Raw genomic sequence first — 18,094 nt, 5'->3', positions numbered from 1 at the left:
GCCAAAGTACTGGAGTTTCAGCTTTAGCATTATTCCTTCCAAAGAACACCCAGGACTGATCTCCTTAAGAATGGACTGGTTGGATCTCCTTGCAGTCCAAAGGAGTCTCAAGATTGTCTTCTCCAACACCACAGTTCAAAAGCATCTAAGTCACTTCAGTCATGTCCAATTCTTTGTGACCCTATGGACTGTAGCCCGCTGGGCTTCTCTGTCCATAGGCCACAAATAGATACTACTGTCTCTAAGCTATTTCATGAAAACGTAATATTAATTCCAATAGAAGTCACAACCTTGCATTAGAAGGAATGACCTCTGTTTACTAAAGAAATAGCAAGTGAATGACACCTTTGCCCCATGTCACTGCAGTTCTACAGATGACAACAGACCTCCAAGAATCAGACACAAACCACTGGCATCATTAATGAGCAACATTACCTAGTTATTAGGTTCGGTAAATAACAATTATTTTCATTTACAAGTCATAAAATCAGAAACCTGGGTGAAAATGTAACCCTGTATAAAGTTTGCATACATTTAATTTTAATTATCTCTAAATCAGTGGGTCTGTGACATAGGATACTATCTGACGTAGGATACCCTTCTTAAAGATCTGCATCTTATTTGGAAAACATACGTCCAATTAAATGGAAAAACTGCAGATGAGCTCTTGAGGCTACATTCCTCTATTTTCTTTCATCAGAAGAAATATGAAGTCAGTGTGGGAAAGTGAGGATGCCAGGAGTGGCGCTCTGCATCCTCTCGGCTCCGTCACTGGCACAGCTCTCAGTATTTAGGAAGCTCCCAGTAGAGAAAAAACTACGAACTGTGTGTTTATTTGGCTCATTATAGTTTGAAAGATTCATATTTGAATTTCTGGAATTACAGGAAATAAAGCATTGGAGAGTGTCTTACAGGCACCTGAATTTATGAGGAAGATAATACAGGTGGATCACCGTTTGATGTCTGTAAAGACATGAAGTCATCTGTCACTCTGTTTCACTTACATGTAATGTCTAATATGTGCTGTGTGCTTAGTCGTGTCCGACTCTTTGTGACCCCATGGAGTGTCACATGACAGCTCCTCTGTCCACAGGATTCTCCCGGCAAGAATACTGGAGTGGGTTACCATGCCCTCCTCCAGGGGATCTCCCCCACCCAGGGATCGAACCCAGGTCTCCCACTTTGCAGGCAGACTCTTTACTGTCTGAACCACCAGGAAAGGCCAAGCAAACTGGAGTGGGTAGCCTATCCCCTATTCAGGGGATCTTCCCAACCTAGGAACTGAACTGGGTCTCCTGCATCACAGACAAGTTCTTTCCCAGCTGAGCTACCAGGGAAGCCGATGTCTAATACAAGCAGCAAATCCTGCCGGTTCTGCCTTCACCATTCCCCCAGAAGGGGCCACGCCTCTTGCTCTCCACCACTACCTTCCCCAGTGTCTCTAATTTCCATTACTGCAACAGCTCTCTCATGTGTCTTCTCGTTTCTGCACTTGTTCCCTGAGAGTTTATTTCTGAAACAGAATTCTAACTAATCCTTCCAAAACCTGAGACAGACCAAGTCAGTCCTCAACGGCCCCCATCTCATGCAGACTAAAGGCAAAGCGTTTCAGTGATTTACAAGAGCTGCCTGATGGGGCTGCAGTGCCCTCTAACCTCACTTCCTGTCTCCCTCGTTGGACTTCTTTGGACGCACCTGTGCACGCCTGTCTCAGAGCCGTTTGTACCTGCTTCATCCACAACTAGGGAAGTTCTCCTCGCTGATATTCACAGGGCTCACCCCTCTCTCTCTTCTGGGTCTTCTCTTACAGACTGTGAAACAGTGCCTGCCCCGCCTTCCCATTCCCTTTTATCCTATTTTATGACTCCCTATAACATTTATCAGCTTGTGGAATATTGTGTATTCACTTGCTTATTCTTTTTCAAATGCGTTTATTACCTGCTTCCCCTCACTTTTGTGAGCTCCATAAACGGAGAGTTTTGTTTATTCACCACTGAAGGGAGCAAAATTTGCCACCCCAAAATATGCCTTTTACACTGTAAGATTATTTTGAGCTGATTATTTGAGCAGACACAGAAGAAGCTCTGAAAACTACGTAGTTACCATTTTGTAAGAGGCATTTACATCTAGAAGGAAATTTCCATTTGTAAGGGTTCCTCTCAGTTTTCCTGGTGGCTCACCTGACAAAGAATCTGCCTGCAATGTGGGAGACCTGGGTTTGATCCCTGGGTTGGGAAGATCCCCTGCAGAAGGGAACAGCTACCCACTGCAGTATTCTGGCCTGGAGAACTCCATGGACTGTATAGTTCACGGGGTCGCAAAGAGTCGGACACGACCAAGGAAAGTTCACTTCACTTCACTTCTCCCTGTCTGTACCAGGAAGACAGGAAGAACTAAATCTCTGAAAACTCTTACCAATGGAGAAGACGGATTTTAAAAAGTCTGCATAGCTGCCTTACCCTTGTTGACTGTGCTTTCCCTGGTTACTTTACGTAACTGGTCTCCCTTCATTCCAATATCTTCCTTTTGTCTTTAGCTGGTGATGGTATTTAAGGTGGTGGCTTGGGCTATTTGGGGGAGTTACTCAGTTTTCCTGTGTATCTCCCACACATACAGGAGGTGGACTTGTTATTAAACCTCAGTTATTCTCCTGTTAATGTGTCTTCCATTACAGGGAGCTCTCAGTCAAGAATCTAGGAGAGGAGAGGGAAAACTATCATCCTCGGCTATACTGCACTAGCCATAGCATCCAGACAAGTGTCTGGCACAAACACATCCAGGTTGGAAACACATAGCTAACAGGTAATGAGAGCAAGGCAGCAAATTGTGGAGAAAAGGGCTGGAGACAGAGGCACCTGACTGGAGATACCCAGGCTTTCATTTCGTTTTTTCTTCAGGGTGAGGATGTAGCCTGTTACAACAACAAGAACCAATGGAGCCCAATGTTTAAAACATCACATTAAGCAAAATCACACAGATGTATAAGTATTCCGTGAATGGTGTCATAAGCTCCACACCACGGCATTAGCAAGATGAGCTGCTCAGATTCAGTAAGGCCCTACCCTGTGTAGGCTGTGTCATCATTAGAGACTCTGGAAACCACGGTGAGGTGAACTGAGATATTCTGCATTTCTATGTCGTCTGTGTTCTAATGGACTCCTCAAAGGCCAGAATTTCTACTTGACCAGAATAATTAGGAAAAGCTAGCTGCTGTAGTGTAAACAAGGTTTTACTTTGGAACATTAATTCGACCAATGATTACCCAAATTCCTGGGGTAATCATGAACCCAATTGCATAGTTCTGGGCTTAATCTCCTGTCTGTTGTATGGATGTATTGTGAGCTAGGATTCAAGAAGACTGCATGGACCTTCTGCAGGAAGGAGTGAACCCACCAGCCCTGCACCATGGAACGTGTGGGGATGAACCATTCCAGGAAAAGACGGAGCGAAGACTTATAAAGGAGTCTCTCATCCCTATAGCGAGGCTTTCTCTAAATCCCGTTTATTAAATGGTTTCCTTCTGAGAGGTGCCCGCATGGCTGATCATATTCACAAAAGGGAAGAAACAGGAAATCACAGCTAGCACGGGGCTGAAGTGTTCTGCTTAGTTTCCCAGGCTTTGTCACCTACCTGATCCAGACTCAGACCTTCCACTCATCAGGTGTATGACATTGGACAACATACTTATTATACTTTGATGCCTCAATTTTTTCTACTCTAAAGTAGAGATAAATGGCCATAGAAGTATGAGGACTAAATAAGATAATGAATGTACTTGCCAAATAGGAAGCACTCAATGAATGCATGGCAGCCATTCTTTTTGGAAGCCTGCTTAGTCCAAGCTCCATCCTCTGAGTATTATACCATCCTAAGTGGCTCAGACGGTAAAGAATCTGCCTGCAATGTGGGAGAACCAGGTTCACTTCCTGGGCTGGGAAGATCCCCAGGAGAAGGAAACAGCTACCCACTCCAGAATTCTTGCCTGGAAAATTCCATGGACAGAGAACAACACAGTAATCAGCTCCTGTAAATCTATGTAAACATCATCCTGCCTACTTTTCTCTGTCTAGCCATGTTATTGATTAAAAACAGGATAAACACTAAATATAGGCTTCCCTGGTGGCTCAGGTGGTAATGAATCCACCTGCAATGTGGGAGACCTGGGTTTGATCCCTGGGTGGGAGAGATCCCCTGGAGGAGGGCATGGCAGCCCACTCCAGTGTCCTTGCCTGGAGAATCCCCATGGACATAGGAGCCTGGTGGGCTACAGTCCATGGGGTCGGGAAGAGTCGGACACGACTAAGCGACTAAGCACAGCACAAACACTTAATATAAGCTGGGTCAGTCAATTCTTACTGCCAAGAATCTGAAACCAGACCTCAAAGACTAATTCAGTATCCGCACATGTGGGGCTTGGAAGGTGGTAACCTGGATGTCACCAGAACGACCTCTGAAGATAGGACAGAGGAACATAGTCTTCAGAGCAAGAGGGAAATGAAGCAGCAACACAGCAAGGGCAAACAACGGAAGACCGAGTGAACAGAGAGAGTAGCAGAGAGAGAATGCGCTCCGGCTCCTGACTGCTTCCCAGGTCCTAACTGCAGTGACGCCCAGAGCTGGCTGAATTCCTGTCGTTTCCGTTTCATGGGATTACTATTTTCTTCAAATACACTTCCTATTGTTTAGCTTCAGCAGTTTCTGTTCTTCATAATCAGAAAGGCCATAAGAGAAAATGGTGACCCACCTATTTGCATTTGTTTAAAGTAAAGGACCCTGATGCTGGGAAAGATGAAGGCAGGAGGAGAAGGGGATGACAGAGGACGAGATGGATGGATGGCATCACTGACTCAATGGACATGAGTCTGAGTGAACTCCAGGAGTTGGTGATGGACAGGGAGGCCTGGTGTGCTGCAGTCCATGGGTTCACAAAGAGTCGGACACGACTGAGCGACTGAACTGAAAGTAAAAGATCACTTTAGACATTCTGAACCAGGAATGTACTTAATGCAATTAAGTGAATAAAAATCAGAAATAACAGAGAATGAGGTATAGGCCAATTTCCTTCTACCATTTCTATGTAACACAAGACAAGACTAGCCCTCACTAAACCAGGAAACCACTCACGTACTCCTCTGCTTCCTCTCGAGGACTTTTATTCTGTTCATTGGATTGAGCAGAATTCCTGAATAGTATCCTACATATGGTACATCTTTCCTACTAGTAACCATAAATCAAAACTCATTTTTCCTGTGACCTGCTATCTCAAATCCCCCATTTCTGTTTTTCCAGAAGGCAGATGGATACTCTTGAGTATCCATGAGTACATTAACTCAAGCCAATTTGTTAATTGATTCCAGTATAATAGAAGGTCTTTTTCATTCCTGGAAACATACATGTGACTTAAGGTAAAAAAATCCCTTAATGAAAATGAATGAAACTAGCAATAGGAAATTCTGACATTGAATAAAGTAGCAGGATAAGTAATTTTTAGAAAGGTGTTCTTGTGAATACCAAGCCACACTAGATTAAAAAAAAAGGTTAAAGTAGAGAGGACTATATATTTTTGAGACATTTAAAATTACTGAGCATTCCTTTTTGTACTGTAGCAAAATGGTTTTAGAAGCTAAAAATAAAAGTACAGCTTAATATATTCAAAATTGTAATCAGATGTTAGAACAAGAAAATCAGTCATAAATGCTTAGTCAACTGAGATGATCACATTTCTATGCTAATCTTGTGTTTTTAATTAACAGATAAAGCAGAAGGGGGTATCTAAACAATAGTGTATAAAAATGAAAAAAACAAATTTTCAAGCTCTAATTAAATGGAGAAGCAATAACAAAATACTGCTGCATTTCAGCAACTGTTCATTAAAAAAAACAACAGAAAAATCTTGTTATCTCTTTCTAAAATTACGTTTCACAGGCTTCAGCATCCTCTTCTGTTTTTACTTGTGATCATAAAGAAACCAGATGTTGATCATAAGCTGAGCCATCACACCAAACACCACCTTCTGCCCTGAATTTCCTGATTGGTCAGAAGACGCATGGCTTGTGCAGAGCAGGTGAGTCTAGGGTAGATTCAGAGTTGGGGCTCTCAAACCTGATTCCCAGGGTCCACATCCCGGATCCACCACGTTCTTCTCATATGATCTTAGGCAAGATACTCAACCTTCCCAACCATAATTCTCCTCATGTTACAACGGGCCCAACACAGTACCTACTGTTGCCTTGAGGACTCCCTCATTCTCCTTTAAGTGCCAAGCACTGTACTAGCCTTTTGGAATCCAAGAGCAAATAATATAACTGAAAATTACTGCCCTCCTGAAGTTTATGTTCTATATATTGCATCTAAAGCACCTGATTAGCATAATACCTAGTATTCAGTAATCAGTAAACGTCAGTTGTTAGGATCGTGAATAGCTGATTGAGCAGAACACTGGAATAGCAATGTGTCAGGATGCGGTCACACATTTGCTTCATCTTTCTGAGCCTCAATTACTTAATCTGAAAAGTGATCTTAAGATTGTTCCTATTAAATATATGGCAGATCATGAGACATAGAAGAGATTAAAGAAAATATGAAGATGAATTATACACAAGAATGCTTTTCCAGTACCTTAAAACCTTAGAAAAAACTCAGATTTTAGGTATTCAGTCGCATTTTTAAAAAATAAAGAAAAATTCTCAAGAAAGGGAAAAACATAAATGATCACTATCATACCAAATCTTCATAAAACATGAAATCACAAAACCCAAAAATAAGTGACATCTTACATTTATCTTAAAAAGTATACATGGCTACCCTATCAGAAATCATTAGATGAAATAATCTCCTTCTAGAACATACAAGAGAAATGTAATATGTTCCTTTCTAGCAATCTTAGCTTTCCTTATTTTGTTTTTCCATTGAAACTTAAAAATAAAATTGGTCTCATACCCACACCTTTTCACAAGATTATATGTTTTTCAAGGTTTTGTAAGTTCTTTTGAAATTACTTTCCTTTTTCAGTTAAAAACCGTAGACTTTTAACCATCTTAAAATTATCTGAACACAGGGCTAGACATTCCCAGGTTTAGCCAAATTAAATGGCATCACATGGCCCTGGGTAAGAAAGGCCCTGTTTATCTGGCCCAGCACAATGCTCCCTGGACGTCCCATTTTGATAGTATTGAACTCTCTGTACTTCAGGATTAAATCACGCCTTCTCATGAAATACAAAACTTTGTTTTCAACTTTCCTTCAGCGAGAACATTCTTTCCCCTTGTATTCAGTGATAAACCCATCCATCAAGTATCACTCAACAATAACCTCCACAAAACTTTCCACTTGCTCCCCACCACAGCTCCCATAATGACACATCATATTAGACCTTCTTGATATTATTCCTATGGTGCTTTGTACATGTTGTCACTAAACTGAGTACCTCTTTGCACTATTTTCTGTTACATCCATCTGAAGGCAGGGACCATAATTCTCATGTTGTTATCACCCTGGTACAGAATAGGCTACTGTCCATGTTTATGAAGTACCAGAAACATCACTGTTCTCAATGGACAAGCAAAACCTTTACTAAACAATAAAATATTTTTGTCTTATATACTTTAATTTGTAGAGTTGTTAATCTTACTTCATAACAAAAAAGCATCATTGTGGTAGAGTAATCGAAAATGAAGAGGAATAAGTGTTAAGACTTAAAATAGAAAAAGAAATCACATTCTACAGTAGTCTCCCAAAACACCTTTTCTGGCGTTGACAATGACATACAATACAATGACATACAGGAAATTAAGAAATGCTTCCAACACTTCCAACAGAGTATGGTCTTTTACTCAAATACATGGCATTCAAGAATTTATCCTCCTTTACTTTTCATTGACAAAGAACACAGCTCAAAACCAGTTCTTAAAAATAAACCCAAATAAAAATAAATCTTGCAGTAGAACTCATCAGCAATAAAACCATAAATGCCATTACCATTTAAATCTACTATAAGGTCAACCCTCAACCCACTTAACATTCAGAATACTCAGGTTTAATACTTTTTAGAGTGATACCTAGCAATCTAATGCCATTGTAAGTAACATCCCCTCTCAAAGTTTGTCAGTGTACTTCAAACATTTATATGAAAAAGGAGAAAGAAAAAATTCACATTGGCTTACTGAATAATTATAAAGTAAATGGGGTTGCTTTCACATAAACTGAAACACAAAATATCCAACACTCTAAGCAGAAATGGTTTCAATTAGAAACTTAGTGTATCAAGAGAGTGCTTCTGGAAGTGAAATGGAAATTACAAGAACATTTTCCAAAAGCAGGCCATTTCTTTATGCAATTACTTGTTTCCAGTTTATAGGTCACACGTTTTTATCTATAATGAAACACTGCTCTGCTTTTCTAATGGTAATCAAAACAAAACAAAGCTAAAGTAAAGAAATGCATCCCCCACCAAAGTGAAGATACTTTTTTGGGGAAACACAATTAAAAATATTTTGAGGTTCTGAATTCCAGTGACCTCTAATCAGTGAACAGTTATAAATTTATAACTTCATATAAAATTTAAAGCATATTTAATATTTTGCTTTGATTTGTAGGACAAACACTTTAGAATTCATGGACATGTATTATATATTTTTTGGGATGTCAAGATTGGAGCTTGGTGTCTTTCTTCATTTCTTCAAAAACTGAAAGGAAACTTTCAATTACACTTTAGAAATTTTAATTGAATTTTGAAATACCTCACTAAAATTTCTCCAATGAGGAAAAATACTCTTCACTGTAGTATATACTATATATGTTATTTTTATATATTTATGCTATATTTATACTACATAAATATATATATTTCTTAGAAAAAAATGCATGTCTTGAGTATATCTATTAAATGTAAATCAATTAAAACTCCACTGCAATTACTACTGCTACCACAGAATTAGACAAAGGAAACTATTAGCAAGGTGAAAAGGCAGCCTTCAGAATGGGAGAAAATAATAGCAAATGAAGCAACTGACAAACAACTAATCTCAAAAATATACAAGCAACTCCTACAGCTCAACTCCAGAAAAATAAATGACCCAATCAAAAAATGGGCCAAAGATCTAAATAGACATTTCTCCAAAGAAGACATACAGATGGCTAACAAACACATGAAAAGATGCTCAACATCACTCATTATCAGAGAAATGCAAATCAAAACCACTATGAGATACCATTTCACACCAGTCAGAATGGCTGCGATCCAAAAGTCTACAAATAATAAATGCTGGAGAGGGTGTGGAGAAAAGGGAACCCTCTTACACTGTTGGTGGGAATGCAAACTAGTACAGCCACTATGGAGAACAGTGTGGAGATTCCTTAAAAAACTGGAAATAGAACTGCCTTATGATCCAGCAATCCCACTGCTGGGCATACACACTGAGGAAACCAGAAGGGAAAGAGACACGTGTACCCCAAAGTTCATCGCAGCACTGTTTATAATAGCCAGGACATGGAAGCAACCTAGATGTCCATCAGCAGATGAATGGATAAGAAAGCTGTGGTACATATACACAATGGAGTATTACTCAGCCATTAAAAAGAATACATTTGAATCAGTTCTAATGAGGTGGATGAAACTGGAGCCTATTATACAGAGTGAAGTAAGCCAGAAAGAAAAACACCAATACAGTATACTAACGCATATATATGGAATTTAGAAAGATGGTAACGATAATCCTGTATACGAGACAGCAAAAGAGACACTGATGTATAGAACAGGCTTATGGACTCTGTGGGAGAGGGAGAGGGTGGGAAGATTTGGGAGAATGGCATTGAAACATGTGAAATGTCATGTATGAAACGAGATGCCAGTCCAGGTTCAATGCACGATGCTGGATGCTTGGGGCTGGTGCACTGGGACGACCCAGAGGGATGGTATGGGGAGGGAGGAGGGTTCACGATGGGGAACACATGAGAAATAAAGGAATAAAAAATTAAAAAAAAATAAAAATAAAAAAATAAAAAAGGAACACAGTTCCATATAGCACAAGTCACTTCCATGAAAAATTCAGCAGAAAGAATGATTTACTTTCTCAATATAGCGTCATGTATTGGTGAGATGAACAAAAAAATACTGAATTCATCCAAAAGATCATTTACGTAAGTGTGAAGAGAAACAAAAGACCACTGGCTAGAGATACCATAAAATTTATCCAGTAATCATGATTAACGAGAAAAAAAACAGTAGATAGTTTAGAAGGTTATCAGTGAAAGTGAGTACAGAAAAATACTACATGTTGCTATAATACAGCTAGTAAAATATCATATCCAAAATGTATTTATGAAACTAAAGACAAAGACATTCTATGTGACAGGTGACAAATCTGGGGGTTTTATGTTAATGCTGGTGAGCACCCTCACAGATGTGACTCATCAATCACGGGCTCTGTCACTGGCCCTGGAATCCTTCTCGATGAGCCATGCAGACAGCCGCGACCAGTCGCCGAGGCCTGTCTGTCAAACCTGCTCTCAGCACCGCCGCTCAAGACGTGCAGTCAGGAGCCTTCCTCACAGGCAAGTGGCACAGGACTAGGGACAGTCTTCTAAGCTAGGTGTTCAAGCGTGGGCTGACTTTCAAAAATTTGTAAACGCATGAACATTTTTAAGCAAAAGGAGAAAATAAAAATTATAGCAGATAATGTTGTGATTTTGTAAGTGGGATAAATTTTTAAAAGTTAACTGCCATCAGCAACTTGGAATGGTTTCAATTCTGATGATAGAAGCACTTAAAAAAAAATACAGTCATCCATCTGCAAGAAAAGCCATCACTAAAAAGCAGCAAGAAATTGAATCAGCAGTTCCCTCAACCACAACACACCAGCAATTAAAGAGTGTTATTGGTAACTGACAATACAACAGTTTCAAGAATGGGTATTTATTATGGTTTAAAGTCATTGATAGTCTACCAGTTTTAAAAAAATCTGAGACAGAATAAAAAACTACAGTAGAGCATTTGATACCCAAAGTAACTTTAACACCTGAACAATCAAAATTACAGGTTTTCTCTAAGTAAAGGGCAATCCTTTCCTGTTACTTTTAACATAAAGTAACAAAGTCATTACACAATTCCTGTCCCAAACCAATTTTTTAGAGTCTTTTCAAATATCTATTACATTGTAATTCAATCTACATTTATCGAAAGTAAATACAACAGTCACTATTGATAGAAAGTAAAACAGGAATATGGTAGTGACTTAGTTTTCATTGTCTTAATTTCCAGAAATATAATATCCCTATGAGATGGTTGGATGGCATCACTGACTCAATAGACATGAATTTGAGTAAACTCCGGGAGTTGGTTGGTGATGGATGAGGTCTGGCGTGCTGCAGTCCATGGGGTCGCAAAGAGTCGGACATGACTGAGTGACTGAACTGAATATCCCTACTGAAATGTATTTTAAAACACATGTGATTGTTGAATCATATTTGAAACATAAGCTATAATTTTAGTTTCAGAATAAAACTGAATATTAAGCAAAACTGGGGGGGGCATTAAGCAAAAAATGTTCATTGAGATCAAATAAATGTATATTTCAGGTGAATATAACTTTGTTCTGCTGCAACTCTACATTGTACAACCTCATCAGAATATTAGGTCAAAGGCTACATAGTGAAACACATGAGGAAAAAATGTATCTCAATAACCAACCAGCTTAAAGTACATAATGGTTTCATCTGACAATGAACCCTCCCCACATTAAACAGTATCATGTGCTGCTTCCAGCAGATAAAAACTGTATCAAATCCTAAACCTTATTTCATGTATATACACAGCCATATTTAGGCTCTGACATGAATCCTGCAAGAGATCTTAATTTTTATTCACATTTAGCAAAAAAAAAAAAAAAAAAAAATACTTTCAGCTATGAGCAACTAAAACCACAGTCTATAAGGCAGTAAGACCAAGTTGCTGGTCTTAATATAATTAGAGCAAGTTTGCTAAAATCTCCTTTGAAATAACTAGTATGCTAAAATCTTTTTACCCTTGGCCACATACACAGTCATGAATTATTTTACTATTAAGATTTCCCATAACTTTATAAGTAATTTCTTTAAAAAGGGGGAAGAACACATGAAACAATATTATTCAGTTATAAGATTATAGCTGCTTATATGATTAGCTTGAGGCACATCTTATCACTATGCTATTCATGATTATAATAAATTTTTAATTAGTAAATAATTGTCTACTAAGGAGTTACCTCAGGAAGGCAGACAACAAGTGTTTCTATAAAATGTCAAAGAATGCTTTCACATAAAATATGAAAACCAATAAGAAATACATGTTGTGAGAGAAAATTCATTGCTTTATGATAGCAAATACATCAGTTTTCTAATATCCTATTAACAGAACTGGAAAATGTTTTAAAAATATTCTCCTTACCTGTGTATACAGTTTTTACTCTCGAGATAGGCCATACCAGAAGCAACATCTAATGAAAATTTCACTAATTGTTTGAGTTTTATATCGTCCTTCCTCTTTCTCAGAAACGTGAGGAAATCACCTCCTAGAAGAATCAACAACAAGAGAAGATCACGATGAAAGTCATATTTATCACCTATTAGATACACCTTCCAGAACAAAAAGCATTACACATTTAACCTTACTTTCTGCTCATTTAAGAGGAGGATAAAAGAAAACATGAAAAGAACACATCTTATTAGAAAGCAGACACCATGAATTCTCTTAGATGCAGTGTAAGTACTTCAAGGGCTTCACACTGTATATTACTCAACACATAACAATATTCAGTCATACTTTTTCCTCAGTCATAATTTCTCACCAATCTGCCTGGCTAAAATTTTCTATGAAATCCTTTTGTCTCTAATACCAGATAAAAGATTATAATTATTATGAGTTAAATAAAAAAGTAAGTTATATTGAATTGGTTACCAGATTCAGTGACTGCTTAAAAAACTGAGATTACTAACACCATGATAAATAGAGTAACACCATGAAAAAAAAAGGCTATGAGTTTGATAAGATTTAGCTGCTGAGCCAGATTGCATTTTCATACATCAAATGGATTTCAGTGATATCTGAGAGAAACTCCTCAAACCAGCATGTTCCAAAAGAAGTGTAATGCAAGCCACTTAGAAATTTCAAATATACTGGTAGCCACATTTTTAAAAGTAACAACAATGAAAAGGTGAAAGTGACTGAAGTAATACATTTTTCTTTAGTTCCATTATGTATAAAATATTATTAAATCAACATGCACTATTATAAAATTATGGTGAAAATATTTTACATTTCATCATCTTAACTCTTTAAAACATGTTGTGCATTTTACATTTATGGAACATCTCAATTTAGATGCAAATTTCCATCAGAAATATTTGATCTGTATTTAGATTTCATCAAATTCATGGTTAAAAAACATACCTAGGTTGTTCCAAAAATATTATACTTAAATTTTTCCAATAACTGAATCATAGTACTGGAAATGAAATTTTTAAATTTAAATCATATAAAATTGAGTGAAACTCACACTTCATCTTTTAGAAGCACACATGTCAAAACTCAAGAGCTCAGGAGCTACATATGGCCAGTGACTACCAGACTAAACAGGACAGCCTTAGGCCACAGGCACTAACAGCATGGCGTTAACGGTTAAAGCTCGGTCACTTCTCCTTGCTAACGCACATTATAATGCACTGCATTAGTCAACAAAGTAAAACAAAACCTAGTCAAAATATATTGAATGAACGTTCTCTAAAAACAGTCATTCCTACTTTTTCTATTAGAACCTCAGACATTAAGCCAGAGTTTTGCAAGAGGGATTAGCATTTTAATTGTCATTTCCTGATGTTTTTGATACTCTTCACCAGGGATCCAGCCTCCTTAAATAGAACAACTCTAGAGGTGAAGATTAAATGGCTTTTTCTTTAATGAGAGTCTCAAGAAAACAAACACCAGCCTAACTCTCCTTAGAAAGTTCTTTTTCTAATCTCTTTCCCCTATTCATAAATCAAGCATTATACAAATTTAGGTGGACTATTTACGAAATCAATAAGCTATATGCTTCAAAAGTAATCTTAATGGTGTCTGATTATTTACTTTTTTCTGTTCTTCCAAAGAGAATATCAAACTTATTGCTAAGAACATTACTGAAATAGCTTCTATCAAGCTTGACTTAATTTTCTTTAAAAAAAAAAAAAAAAAAACAAAACCTAAATGCAACAGTAAACAGCAAAATTAACCACTAATTTTTCAACTTTAATAGGCAAAAAATGTCTATTAAAATGGACTTGAAATCAATATTTAGTTCAAGTTATTTCCTGGGCCAATATTCCCATATACTGTTAGATACATTTATTGATACACTGGCCTAGTTTAGAAGAAGTGCACCCTTCTAATTTTGAAACCATACAGCATTTTGGGAATAACTTTCAACTGAAAGAAATCTTTCCTGCAATCTGATTAAAGCAGCATATGACATAACCTCAGTGTTCTGTGGAATCCTAATATTTCTTCTTTCCAAAATTAGCTCACATTCAGCACTTTTCCTCTGCCTCCTGCTCTGTTTAAATTTAGACTTTCACCTACTCCTCCTCAACCCCCAGCCCAGCCTGTAAACCAGTGAGGAGAACTGCACCTCTAGTCAGTAGGCTAATTTCAGCAACCACCACAGGATGTCTAGAATGTCATAATACTTCAATAAGCATTTTTGGATGAATGAGTAAATAATGTAAAAAACAATCTCTTCCATGTAGCTTATAAGCTACCCATGAAGACATCTACATATGAAATTTTTTATTAATTTTAGTCATTTCTTCCTTAGCTCCTCTCCAATGGTTGGAACTATGCTTTTCAAGTACTTGCTCAAAATTAATGTTTAGAAAAGGATAACACTGCATCACTGGCACCTGACAGAGACCATAAAAGTCTTTAGATTCCAAAATAAAACTTAGTACACTTAAAACTCTGAGCTCACCTTGATAAGATGCTTCTGTAACACCGCTGCCTTACAAACTGCATCACTTTAAAAACTAATTTGCAAAGGAGCAATTCTTAATAGACAAGACTGTAGGCCAACAGAGGCTTCCCAGGTGGTGCCAGTGGTAAGGAACCGCCTGCCAGTGCAAGAGCGTACGAGGTGCAGGTTTGACCCCCGGGCTGGGAAGCTTCCTTGGCGGGGAGCATGGCAACCCGCTCCAGCATTCCTGTCTGGAGAATCTTCTGTCATTTTCACTGTGCCACTTTAAAGAACCTCTTTGAACGTGTGATCTACCTAATAATCATATATGCAGCACATGTGCATACATGTTTGCATATGTGTGTATGCATGTAGCCTAGAGTACCCCACCTGACCACTGCAGTAAGATGGTGGTACTCAAAAATGTGTAAAACGAGATAATAACGCCTCATTTGTAACTCTGTCTTACCAAGGCTTATTTCTGTATGGATATACTGCATACTAAGCCAAGACAGGATGGATTACTTTCTAGATTTCTTCAGTGATGAATTTCTAAGACAATTCTTAGAATGTTTTTATAAACAACTTCTACTTTACTAATGATACAGCATCACATGGTGAAAAGAGTATGGATAGTTAGGCCTCAGCAATCTAGGTCTGATCAGCGGTAAACTGTTCAATCTCTCTAACCTTCCCTACAACATAAGGATTAGTGCCTTTTATTTCTCAAGGCGGTTTTGAAGACCAAAACGTATCTAAACCACAAAGCAAATGTCTACCTAGCATGTGGTGCACCCAATAAACAGTAGTGTAACTTACTATTTCTGTTGAAGTTATTTTGCATATAAAACCAGGAACAGCTGCAGCAAGGACTGGTTGTCACACAACAGTAGTTTTTCCTCACTCACCTCACTGCCTTTTTCCCACTTTGGAGAGTATTTATCTCGTCTCAGCACTAAAGGCAATCCTAGGTTTGCTTAACCCAATTATCAATGGAGTCGCATTTTCAAGTGATGGATTCAGGGATGTGCGCTCGGTCGCTCAGTCATGTCCGAAGCTGGGACCTCAAGGACTGTAGGCGGCCAGGCTCCTCTGTCCATGGGATTCTCCAGGTAAGAATACCAGAGTGGGTTGCCATGCCCTTTTCCAGGGGATCTTCCCAACCCAGGGATCGAACTCAGGTCTCCCACACTGCAGGCAGATTCTTTACCATCTGAGCCACCAGGGAAGCCAGACTCAGGGGTAGGTACACTGTTTAATTCAGGCCACTGAGATACAAGAGATAACTTTTAAAGGATGAATGAAAGAAACTTTTTAAGACAAGTACCAGGAAAGGAGCTTCCCTGCAAGTGGAAGTATGCAGGGCAGCATGTGCTCCACAAAGACTGGCAGCCTTGGGATGAAGCTGTCGCCATGGAGAAGCTTCACCAGGAAGAGTGAAGGAAAGAATAGTTTTTGGTGGCATCTCTGAGACACTGGATCAAACGCTGCCTCAAGAATGACTTTCTTCTAGATTTTTGAGTTGAATGAACAAATAAAAGCTCTATAATTTTTTTTATATAACTCCCATACTAGCCACTCAAAGATTCTTTATGGATAAAATAATAACTGCATTAGAAGATACTGAGAATTAAAAAGATACTATATACTGATATATTAAATGTCTAGAACAAGTAGGAAATAATAAATAGAAGTGCTTTATTCTGTTTACAGCCAACATTTAGTAAGAGAATAGAAGACTGTTTTATTCTTAACAGCTCTTTCTCAAAGGTTTCTTAATCTGTGCTATGAAAATCTGATCCTATCTGTTCTTTCTGTATTAATGGGACTCTGAGGAACTGATCATATTAAACAAACTCGTAGAGATTATTATGTAAACAAGAACACGAATTTATCAATTTGTCATTAGGGAAAAGGGATCATCAAGGCTATACCACTAATGACTTTCTGTCACTGAATCATGTAGAGATCTTAATTTATCTTCAAATAAATTTAAAGGTTATTAAATTAAGAGATACCAGTCCCTAGTGATATATAAAATGCATAATTCATTACCCTTGTTTTTTAGGATATCAATTTACTCCAGAGAAGTTTGGTTTAGTTGTGTTCACGTACACATTTAAAATAGGCTCATAATCAAAGCAAGTATTAAATTATAGAGAGCTATTATAGAGGACCCATTTATGTCATTGTTCAGAGTTGTTACTAAAAAATAAAACTTTTCATCTTTTCTTCTCTTTTATTAGACTTCTGGCTGTGGGCCAGCCCATCAAAACTCAGGCGGGTACACATTTATATGACAATCATAACAACGAGTGCTGACTTAATTTGTGCTCTGTGAGACACAGAATAGATTCTGTGTAATAGGAGGTAAGTTAAAACACGTTCCAGAAGAAAAGGATCGATGCAGACACTGACTGCGCCAATACTGACTGCTACACGCAGGGCACACGTAGGAAAGGCAGCTTTCACAGAAAGGGAGATTGGACAGGAGAATGCACTGGCTGTTAACCAAGGTGATGAGGGCTTCTTCCAAGAACCATCACACACACTCACTCACACACACACACACACACACACACACACACACAGACCACAGCACTAGATCTGAAAGACTCGGTAATGAGCTGGACATGGGTCAGTCTGTGAGGAAAGATGAGAAACATGCAACACAGAAAAGCCGAAAATGACTCCAAGGACACACTGGCTTTTCTGATGCCACGCTCTTCTTTCTAAAGCAGTTGCGTGCTGAAGAGCTTGCTCCCTGTGCAGTTCAGCTGAGCCAAAGGCAGCGCTGAGAGGATGGTTTTCCCAGTTTAGATTAATGCACGACATTCGTCTTTTCAGATGAGGCTCCTTAATGACCACGCTCTGCCAGCACTGCACGGTACCGGGGCCTTTGGCATTTCTCCTTTGCAGATGATCTCTAACAACGTAACTCTCTAATGGTCGTAAAACCAGTTCTCTGCAATAAAAGAGTGCCTTTCACAGTACTTTTTAACTTGCCGGTTCAAGGGGCAGCAGCTATAATCTTGCTAGACATTATGTGACCTGCCAGGACAGATGCAGAGTCAGGTTTCACAGACCTTCAGAACACTGGCTTCCAGAAAGCACTCTGGAGATAATCCGCTTTATTA

General features: G+C 38.4%; 1 protein-coding gene across 19 annotated transcripts in view; it reads right to left on the bottom strand.

The window, feature by feature from the left end:
• The window catches only part of FER (FER tyrosine kinase), a 458,023-nt gene that overhangs the window by 90,717 nt on the left and 349,212 nt on the right, over window positions 1-18,094 (bottom strand). For 17 of the 19 annotated variants that reach the window (XR_015168399.1, XR_015168400.1, XR_015168396.1 and 14 more), the window contains one exon: window positions 12,422-12,545. Coding sequence is in view for 13 of the 19 variants with exons in the window: in XM_086413354.1 (XP_086269480.1) it covers window positions 12,422-12,545 (124 nt within the window). In the remaining 6 variants the exon portion in view is untranslated. Of the gene's footprint in view, window positions 1-9,874; window positions 11,423-12,421; window positions 12,546-18,094 lie in introns of those variants that run through there. The other 2 variants (XM_086413359.1, XM_086413358.1) reach the window with 1 other exon arrangement.

The sequence above is a fragment of the Bos grunniens genome, chromosome 7 (assembly GCF_055505025.1).
Source record: "Bos grunniens cultivar Pamir isolate PY7600 chromosome 7, Bosgru_T2T1.0, whole genome shotgun sequence".
Taxonomy (NCBI): Eukaryota; Metazoa; Chordata; class Mammalia; order Artiodactyla; family Bovidae; genus Bos; species Bos grunniens.
Note: the sequence above shows the minus strand (reverse complement) of the source record. Positions and strands in the feature narration are given on the sequence as shown.